This window comes from Bison bison, unplaced genomic scaffold (assembly GCF_000754665.1).
Source record: "Bison bison bison isolate TAMUID 2011002044 unplaced genomic scaffold, Bison_UMD1.0 scf7180017864469, whole genome shotgun sequence".
Taxonomy (NCBI): Eukaryota; Metazoa; Chordata; class Mammalia; order Artiodactyla; family Bovidae; genus Bison; species Bison bison.
Window position 1 is genome coordinate 1,671,402 of NW_011495030.1, and position 10,852 is coordinate 1,682,253.

Consider the following 10,852-nt stretch of genomic DNA (forward strand, 5'->3'; position numbering starts at 1 on the left):
TATTCTGTATCTTTTTTAATGGGAAAATGTTTCTAAATGTTACTTGTATGGTGGTTCAGTAGATTCTATCACCTTCCAGCTGCAGCTTCACTCCACCTGCTACCCAGTATAGATGCTAAATAAACCCCTCTTCTTCTATATGCACAACTTGGGAAATATTTTTAAAGTTCAATGTAAATGTCCAGTGACTGAGAAGAGAAACTTTCTAAAAATAATGTTAAAGAGGTTGTAAAACTATTATTAACATCACTGAAACATTAACTGATGGAATTAGGGAGCAATCATATTTAGAGAAGTGAAACCACTTTGGTTTCTGTGTTCTGCCAAATTTAGAGACTCTTAATTTTTGATTACTGTTAGGATTACATCATTTTAATTAGAGCATATAAATATGAAAATCAAGTCTGTTCTGTTTCCCTAGTTTTGTTTTTTTAAATTAGAATTAGTTAAAACTAATGTTTGATTTCAGCTAATTAGTAAGTTTCTCTGTAATTTGGAGGTAACAGTTTAGTTTGAGTGGAAAATATTCTAAGCTCCTTTGCTTATAGAATATATTCGAAACTGGGGGCACTCTCCGTCCCCCTTCTGATGTCTTATGTCAGAAGCTTTCTCTGTCCCTTTTTATCCTTTAATAAAACTCTGCTTCACAAAAGCTCTTGAGTGATCAAGCCTGGTCCCTGGTCCCGAAGATAAATCTTCTTTGGAGATCAAGAATCTGATATCGTTTACCATAAGCTATCATCTTCGGGGCTTGTCTGGGATCTTCAGGACAAGCTTTCAGCTTTTCAACCTCCTCATCAATTGAAGGCTTCCCATGGTGGGTTTCTCTACTTCAAGGAAAGGACTTTCTTCAACTCTGTGAATATCTTCACTAACAGCAATTGTATGTGACACCTCTTCTTGATCTGATGACATCTAACAATCCTAAGATGGACTGATGTAACTATGGACATAATATGAATTTGTGACTGTTTTGCCCCATAAAATCCAGAGGAAGTGATGGTATGCAACTTTTGAGGCTGGGTCATAAAAGGTGCTACAGCTTCCTCCTGGTTCTCTTGGAACACGGTTTTGCCAGAAGTCAGCCACCAATGAAGTAGTCTGACAACCCTGAGACCACCTTCCTGGAGAGATCATGTGTAAGTGGTTCAGGAGACAGACCTAACTGAGTTCCCAGACAACTGCCAGCAGCAACTGCCAGTAACGTTTATGAGTCAGCACCAAAACACTCTTTTCATGGTTTTTTAATCTTTTCCGAAGAAAAGGCCTTTTGCTTAAGAAGGAAAAAGGAAAGTTTATGGAAAGCTGTGAGGATGTAATAGAAGAGGTCGAGAAGTCTGAACAAGAAGGAGGCTGGCAGGAAGGAGCCTGGCAATTCCAGAATGCCTTGGTAGAAGGAACTGCTCAACTATCTCCCTAAGGTTTCTTCCATCTCTGGGTCACTCCAGACAAGATTAAAAGTCCTAAAGAGAGTTTGGTTGGCCCCAACTTGAGGCATCTGACAGCTGTTTGATTGATCTAGTGTGATCAGATTTGCAAAGATATAAAATTTACCAAGACCCGTGGTTGGTGTAGGTGTGTAGAAACAGGCATTCTCACATGTGACTGTTGCAAATAAGTTGCCTTGGCTTTTTCTGGAGGCTGATAGTACCCTAAGATATATATACATATACACACATGCACACATATATTCTTAAGGACATACTCTTCAATCAAGATATTTCACAATGTAGAATTTTTCTAAGAGAAAAAACAATTCAGTTAATTGAGTGATGATATAGATAATTGGTTATTTTATTATTGCTTGGAATAGCAACATTTGTTATTGTTGTTCAGTAGCTAAGCCAAGTCATGGCGGACTCTTTGTAACACATGGATTGTAGCATGCCAGGTTACTCTGTCCCCAACTATCTCCTGGAGTTTGTTCAAATTCATGTTCATTGAGTCAGTAATTTTATCCAACCGTATCATCCTCTGTCATCCCTTTCTCCTCCTGCCTCCAATCTTTCCCAGCATCAGGGTCTTTTCCAATGAATCAACTCTTCACATCAAGTGGCCCAAGTTTTGGAGCTTCAGCTTAAGCATCAGTCCTGCCAATGAATATTCAGGGTTGATTTCCTTTAGGATTGACTATTTTGATCTCCTTGCAGCCCAAGGGACTCTCAAGAGTCTCCTCCAGCACCACAATTCAACAGCATCAAGTCTTTGGCTCTCAGCCTTCTTTATGGTCCAACTTTCATATCGATACACGAGTACTGGAACAAACCATAGCTTTGACTATACAGACCTTTGCTGGCAAAGAGATCTCTCTGCTTTTTAATATGCTGTCTGGGTTTGTCTCTTCCGAGGATCAAGCATCTTTTAATTTCATGGCTGCAATCATCATCTGCAGTGATTTTGGAGCCCAAGAAAACAAAATCTGTCTCTGCTTCCTCTTTTTCCCCTCTGTTTCCCTGAAATGATGGGACTGGTTGCCATGATCTTAGCTTTTTTAATGTTGAGTTTCAACCTAGCTTTTTCACTCTCCTCTTTTACTCACATCAAGAGGTTCTTTAGTTCCTCTTCAATTTCTGCCATTAGAGTGCTATCACCTGCATATCTAAGGTTTCAAAATTGGAATGTCCTAATTGTCCAACAGTAGGAAACTGTTTAAATAAATGATGATAAAGCCATATGCTAGAGTGCTTTATAGCCATTATAATGATATTATGATGTAGTTCCATATTTGTTTACATAGATACATGTCCATTATGTACTGTTATATGAAAAAAAGCAAGTTATATATAGTATGCACAGTATGACCTTATCTTTGTAAAAATAAATACATGCATATAATATGCATATTAAAAAAAGAATGAATACATTCAAAACTATATTAAATTAGAGACCAACTCTATCTTAAGTGAAAGTTACACTACCAAAACCAAGTTCAAAAATTTACTTCCCACACTCCAAAACCCAGAACAAAGCCTCCTTAATAAGATGGATGACCACTGTGTCTCCCTGGGGCCTCTCAAGGAAACAAATTCATTAAAACGTAAGTGAAGTGAAGTGAAGTTGCTCAGTTGTGTCCGACTTTTTACGACCCCATGGACTGTAACCTATCAGGCTCTTCCATCCATGGGATTTTCCAGGCAAGAGTGCTGGAGTGGATTGCCATTTCCTTCTCCAGGGGATCTTCCCAACCCTGGAATCGAACCCGGGTCTCCCGCATTGCAGGCAGACACTTCACCGTCTGAGCCGCCAGGGTAAAAGGTAAGGTCAACTGTATTTATTTGTGCATGCGTGCATATTAAGTCACTTCAGTTGTGTCCAACTCTTTGCGACTCTATGGACTATAGTCCACCAGTCCTCTGTCCATGGGATTCTCCAGGCAAGAATACTGGAGTGAGTTGCCATGCCCTCCTCCAGGGGATCTTCCTGACTCAGGGATTGTACCCACGTCTCTTATGTCTCCTGCATTGGCAGGAACGCCTTTATCTGGGTTATCAATTATAGCGTCACCCTTCTAATTCTAAAACATTTGTTTTCTAATTCACTTTGAATTGATTTGCTTACCTATTTTCCCAGGAAGTAAAAATTCCCTCTCTTTTTACAAACACAAAGTTTATGGAAATTACAAAATTGGTCATGATAAAATTATGTGAGCATTCACTTAGAAAGAGAAATTGAATACATACTCTGAAGTCAAAACCATCAAACAGATGTATACCAAATACTAACATCTTTAAATGGGAGGACATTTAAAAATTGGATTCATAAAATTAGAAAGAGTTCTTATAATTCTACTCAGTAGATTTTGAGAGTTTTTTCTGTCTACTCTATACACATGTCTATGGACCCAAGATTTCCTTTAAAGAGAAAGATGGAGTGGAGGGGGGCAGTTATTTAGTTTTAATTTCTTAGTACGTAGAGAAGATAAAATCTCCTTAACTCAGGAAAATTACCTCTGGTGTCAGGAAAATCAGTTTCATTCTGTGAGAGGAAAAAAAGAGTAAAATAATAGAGAAATGACTGTTTGGCTAAATAATTTTTTAAGCATGAGATAAAAAAGGAAAAGAAGAAGAAATTAAAAGGAATTAAAGCAAGTCCTGACCACAGGCATCTGTTGAGAAAGGAAAATCCCAAATGGGAGGAAGAAGAAAAAGAGAATGCTTACCTGTCTGATTTTGGCAGTGAACAGGAGAGAAAGAAATATCATCCAGGGCCACATATCCTCCTTTGGGACCATTGAAGGCAACTTCAAAAATAACCTGCGGAGGAGAAAGACATGTTACATGTTTACATATTTTCTTTTAGGCTTAAACGCTTATAACTATGACTTAAAATGGTGTGTTGGTCTAGCCAGGTGTATAGGTATTTGAGCAGCTCCCTCCTTAACTCACAGTTTCTTTGGGGGAGAGTGACTACTAAGCCCTAAGTTGCATTTTATTGGTGGACTTTTCCCCCTCCCTTGCGTGTCAAAGTACCTATATCACTTGCTGATAGAACTGCAGACTCAATAATCTGTTTTATGAACTCCAATTAAAGAGGCAACATGCTGCTTGCAGAAGGCAATCCTGCCCTTCCCAGAGCCCTGAGCCCTTCCCAGGTTCTCTTTTTCATGCACAAAATTCTATGTCCATCTGGACAAAGATGCAGCAATCAGAGATGATTACCTGATGCCTAAGGCAAAATCAGGCCCAGAACTCCTGTGTACAAATGTTAGGATTTCGGCATATCCTGGCATGGTCAAAAAGAGAGAACATGGGATTATTAACGAGTTCAGGCCCCTTTAGTTATACTGTCTTCTCTGCCACCAACTTTGAGTTCAATGGACGACTTTCTGCTTTCCATGGGGATCAAGTATGGTGAGCACAACACTCACCTGTGTTGGGAAAACCACCGAAGTGTGCAGACCACCCTGCTGGATTGATAACATAAGATAGCTGTTAAGCAGAGGGGGAAATCCAAGTGTCCACCTGGGCCAGGCACGTAATCTAAATGCATGATATGGGTTTCATCTGATGCAGCAGGAAATGGTGTGAAATAGGGAGCCAGGCTCACCTACTGGGGGCAGCTGCTACTTAGCCTCGTCAGTTGCTGGCAGGTGCGAATTCAGGCCTAATATGCCTGGACTCACCAAATTGTCAAGAGGACTTGATGGCTAGATTTTTATTTGAAATCTTCAGATTTTTCAATGTTGACAATTCATTCAAAAACTAAAACAAATATGTGTGCAAAATAAAAACAAACAAATACCACTATAGCAGCTAGACAAATCACTATAGGCTAGATCTAATCCATAGGCCTCTAGTCTTCGCCCTCTGCTAAGGAGAATGGTGTCTTAGAGGCAGACAGACCAGAGTTCAAATCCTGTTGCTGTCACTTTATTAACTAGGTGACCTTGGGGACATAGCTAACCCTTTCAGAACAACACTTTTCTTGTTATAAAATAGACTTTTTAACATCTTCCTTGTAAGACTGCAGATGTGATTAAATGAGATACTGTATATATAGATCCTATGGAGTCAGGTGCATAAGCTCTGAACTAAATCCATGCCTTTTTCTCCAGGGTGACCCCCTCCTGAACTGGTATTCATATTTGATTCTAGTTGGCCACTAATTAACTCTAGTTTGTCCCTTTTATCCTCTAGCTCTCAATTTCTTAATTTTTGAGAAAAGAGTTTGGATAAGATTGTCCCTTTCAGTTTGACAACAATGGTCCTTAGACGCTTGGCCTCTCCAAAATCTAAGACAATCCTGGAAGTTTGTCTCTGGCAATGGAGGAAGGGCTGAGAACCAAAGGGACAGATTTGGGTGAATGAGGAGGAGCAAATTCAGTTTACAAGCTCAACACAGGCCTATGACATTTCATTTTCAAGGTGATAAAGCCAACAACAGATTGATCTTACTGATTGATCTAAATATCCTTACTGAATAAGGATATTTCCAATCATAATTTGCAAATCACAGCCTCTGTGTCATTGTGTTCTCTATTGTTCAGATATTTGTCTTCCTTTAAAAAATTCATTTGAGAATACGGGGACATTAAATTCGCTGATTTCCGCAGTAAGTTTCTTTTCTCGGAAATTACCAGGAGTCAATAATCCTGATGTAATGAGTCCCAACTGCCAGGGCAAAATCATGCATGTGTGACTCAAAAGGATATGTACTTAAGTTTAGTAGTAAACTTAAACAGTAAACAGAAATGGTTAACTTTTCAAGCATTGATTAAAAAGAAAATTCAGCAAAGTCTCACTCGTATAAATGTTGCCCCAGGAGTTTACGGTTGGATGAAAGGAACTTGCAAGGACAACGCCTTCACTGTGCATGTGACTTGTGACTTTAATAGAAGGAAAGCTTTCTCAAGCAGCATGTGCATTTCTTTTTCTCCTTGTAACCCAAACTCACAGAAAAATTTCCACCTGGCTGCAAGAGTAAATCAAGGCCTGGTTAGAGTTTGGAATAGGAAATAGCACACATACTACAAAAGTCCCCTCTCTGGGGCTGTCTGGGGTAGGGGGAATTGGAAGACGGAAAGGGAGTGGCAGGCACACAGTCCATGGACAGATGACTTCCAAAACCGAGATCTCACCCCAGCACTCACTGAACTGCCGCATCAGGTGAGCAGATGGCACTACTGAAAAGCATCCAGAGGATCATTGGCCTCTCTTGCACTCTAAACGGAACTAGGCAAGATACTGCAAAAAGTGCAGAGTGAAAGCAGGGGATGTTCATAAGCTGTGGGGACTAAGACTCTCTTTAGAGCCCAAGATCTGCAACCACAGAGCTCCCCTCTTCCTTCAAATTTAAGTCAGATTTAGTGCAGGAAACTTTCTTAGCACCCTGGCACTCACCAGTAGTGTGACCTAGAACAAAACAGCAAACGTCTTGCACTTTCCATTTCCTCCTCTTTGATCTGGAATACGGGGATAATTTTATCTACTTTGCTGGATTGCTGTCAGTACTGAAATACGTGCGTGTGTGTGTGCGTGTGTGTGCTCAGTTGTTTGACTCTTTGAGACCCCATGGACTGTAGTCCGCCAGGCTCCTCTGTCCATGGGATTTCCCAGGCAAGAATACTGGAGTGGGTTGCCATTTCCTTCTCCAAGGGGTCTTCCCGAATCAGGGATTGAATCCAAGCCTCTTGCATCTCCTGCACTGGCAGGCAGAGTCTTTACCACCGCGTCACCTGGGAAGCCCAGGATACATGTATAGATACGTATTAATATATGTGCTTACAAAAAGGTCTTCAAGGATGAACACCAAGATGTTAGTTTTTTTCTTTGCAGGGCTGGTGTAGGGCATTTTAGTTTGTTTTGCTTCTCTGAATTTTCTAATTCTTCTGCACTGGACATTTACCACTCATGTAAATGAACAGTTTTAAACCATAAAAAATTTAGAGGCCCCAAGGCTTGTTTCAAATTAGGGCCAAAATCATGTTTATTTCTGACTTTTATGACATTATTTACACTGTAAAGGAGAAAAGAAAAAATTAGTCATTTTTTCTTTAAATTTAGAAGTAGTGTTCCCTCCGGTAAGGGGAACCTTCACAGCTGCTGTCAGGAGCTGAAGTTTGAGAGTAAGGTTCATGTAGAAGGAGTCTGACTAATCTCATCTGAACTCACACAACCACAGTGCAAGTTCAGAGGGAGAGTGTGGCCAAGAAATCTAGTTGGTTAACTTGCTTTCTAATATTTGTCTTTATTAAGAAATACTCTTCTAGAAAATGAAGTGGTAGAGGAGGAAGGCAGAGAGAATACAGAGGAAGGCAGAAAAGTGGAGAAGGCCAAGGAAGGGAAAAGGGAGATTAAGACTGAGACACAAAGGAAAGGAGGAATGAGTATGAGCCTGCAGTGTCTCCTGCTCCACGTCTGGGTGGCATCTCTGCAGAGTGGCCAGGCCAGGGCACACCAGGCACACCTACCTCCTTGGGGTACGGGGCACTGAACTCCGCCTCAGCAAGGTTCCAGACAGCGTTCCCTGGATCGCCCGCTTTCCAGATCTCCTCATACAGGCCAGCTGCATCCCTCGTGTACACAGAGAAGATGTTGTCATTCCTCTGCTGGAGTTGGTAATAAAATGACAGGCAGCCAGACATGGGGGCCGTGGTCATCGGGGAGATGAGCTGGGCCACCTCCTGGAAGTGCTTGACATAGATAGAGTCCACGTACATGTAATGGCCTGAAATCACACAGAGAAAACAACCTAAGACAGACAGACGGATTCTCAGACACAACTACACAATTTGGGATTTACTTCAAAATAACCTGGTGGGAGTGGAAGAGAGGAAGAGAATGAGCTGTAGATGAAAGAAGTTTGGCCATAGATTGATGAAAGTTGCAGCTGGGAGATAAGTAGTGGAGTTCACTGTGCTCTGCTTAATATAAGGACCATTCTTTCTCTCTTTTACCTTCGATTGAAGTAAACCATACATATAGAAAGGTAGGTATGTCATCTGTAAAGTGTTTGAATGTTTATAAGCTGAACACAGTTGAGGAAAAATAGCAGAACATGACCCCGAAGGCCCCTCCAACAAACCTTCTTTGAGTGATAAGGTTTCTAAGAGCACGCCAAGTGCACCATCTGTTCTCCTCTACATCTTTGCCACATACATGTAATGTCACTGTGTGTTCTTTGAGTGAAACAAAGATTTCGAATTCAAACTAGATGACAATTTGTACCTCTTTAATAGAGCATGTAGGTCAGTCAACGCTGTCGACAGGGTTAGGATTTGGGAAGTTGAACTTCGGACCAAGCCCCCTTCCCTCGATGGTTGGCAAGGCCTTGGTGGACTCCAGACCCAATAGCTGATCTTCATTAGAGGCATTTTGGTAAAATAAAGAAAAAGAGAGGTGGAAGTGGGAGAACCTGGATTTTGGCATTAAATGCACTGGCTTTGAATCCAGCTCTACATCTTATGCCCTGTGACTTTGAGCAAGTTACTGAATATCTCTGGACTTCAATTTCCTGATCTCTAGAATAAGAATCAAATATTTCTCTCACAGGGTTGATCTGAATGTTAAATGAGATTGTGTATGTGAACTGGTTAGCGTGTACCTGGCACATTGTAATTGCCTAAGATAATTATAATGAAGTAAAGGAATGCCATTGGTGTTTTTATACCATGCTCCTCCCATATGGTACTATTAGTATCAGCAATTTTATTTATTAGTCTAATTTATTTGAGCCGCAGTGACAGAGACATGTGAGGCAATGCAGCTATGATAGAATGGCCTTTCTATTTATAAGCTCAGAACAATTACAGCTTAATGTCTTTGCTTTTATTACATGGTACCTGGTTTATAATCTTTTCTTTAATCACCAGCAAAATAGCAGTAAGTATATTAGGAAGAATATATGCATTCACATGTTGCACACTTGCTTTGCAGCTAACATACCACCTGGAATGTGGCGGGCCCTCAACAACTGGTGATCCAAAGCAGAAACACGGTCTCAGAACAATCCTCACTGCAATATGGGAAAGATGGATAAATCAAAGCTCCTTTCTCCTGGTAGCAAATTGTTCAACCCACTCTGAAAAATCTCCCTGGCTTAAATAGAATTGTCTGACTATCTTGCCAAGCCATGCGACTGTGAATAAAGAGAAATCACAAACTCAGATGATCAGAGGAGTCAGCCAGATCAAGTATATGACTGAAGTGGAGTGGGTCAGGGAGAAAATGGAGAGTGACGGATTAGCCATCAACAGTGGAAATCACATTTCACCAGCAATGGGAAGCAGATATCAAACTTCCCTGAAAAAAATCAGAAAATCTGATAGTGCTGGGTCTGTATTCTTGGGCTGTGACAACCATCTGGGGGTGAGGGGCACTGGACCCGTGCTCCTCCCTGAGAACCCATCCCTCTACCTCCTGCCGATGCCCTCACATCAGCCAGGGGCTGCAGGCCTCTCCCACTGAAACTCAAAATCCAGATTTTTCTGGCAAACCCATTCATTTAAAAACGATACCACACCTATTATTTTGTTAGGGTTACCGTAACAGTAACCTAAACTGGATGGCTGAAACTAAAGAAATTTGTTCCACAATTCAGGAGGCTAGAAGTACAAGGTCAGATCAGATCAGATCAGATCAGTCACTCAGTCATGTCCGACTCTTTGCAACCCCATGAATCGCAGCACGCCAGGCCTCCCTGTCCATCACCAACTCCCGGAGTTCACTCAGACTCACGTCCATTGAGTCAGTGATGCCATCCAGCCATCTCATCCTTTGTCGTCCCTTTCTCCTCCTGCCCCCAATCCCTCCCAGCATCAGGGTCTTTTCCAATGAGTCAACTCTTCGCATGAGGTGGCCAAAGTACTGGAGTTTCAGCTTTAGCATCATTCCTTCTAAAGAAATCCCAGGGCTGATCTTCTTCAGAATGGACTGGTTGCATCTCCTTGCAGTCCAAGGGACTCTCAAGAGTCTTCTCCAACACCACAGTTCAAAACCATCAATTCTTCGGCGCTCAGCCTTCTTCACAGTCCAACTCTCACATCCATACATGACCACAGGAAAAACCATAGCCTTGACTAGACGAACCTTTGTTGGCAAAGTAATGTCTCTGCTTTTGAATATGCTATCTAGGTTGGTCATAACTTTCCTTCCAAGGAGTAAGCATCTTTTAATTTCATGGCTGCAGTCACCATCTGTAGTGATTTTGGAGCCCAGAAAAATAAAGTCTGACACTGTTTCCACTGTTTCCCCATCTATTTCCCATGAAGTGGTGGGACCGGATGCCATGATCTTCATTTTCTGAATGTTGAGCTTTAAGCCAACTTTTTCACTCTCCACTTTCACTTTCATCAAGAGGCTTTTGAGTTCCTCTTCACTTTCTGCCATAAGGGTGGTGTCATCTGCATATCCTG

At 41.3% G+C, this 10,852-nt stretch overlaps 1 protein-coding gene across 2 annotated transcripts in view; it reads right to left on the reverse strand.

Annotated features, from left to right (window-relative positions):
• Positions 1-10,852, reverse strand: part of MAMDC2 (MAM domain containing 2) — a 165,471-nt gene that overhangs the window by 63,091 nt on the left and 91,528 nt on the right. For both annotated transcript variants that reach the window (XR_827107.1, XM_010860638.1), the window contains exons 6-7: positions 7,910-8,166; positions 4,160-4,253 (exon numbers count right to left, since the gene is read on the reverse strand). Coding sequence is in view for 1 of the 2 variants with exons in the window: in XM_010860638.1 (XP_010858940.1) it covers positions 4,160-4,253; positions 7,910-8,166 (351 nt within the window). In the remaining variant the exon portion in view is untranslated. The remainder of the gene's footprint in view (positions 1-4,159; positions 4,254-7,909; positions 8,167-10,852) is intronic.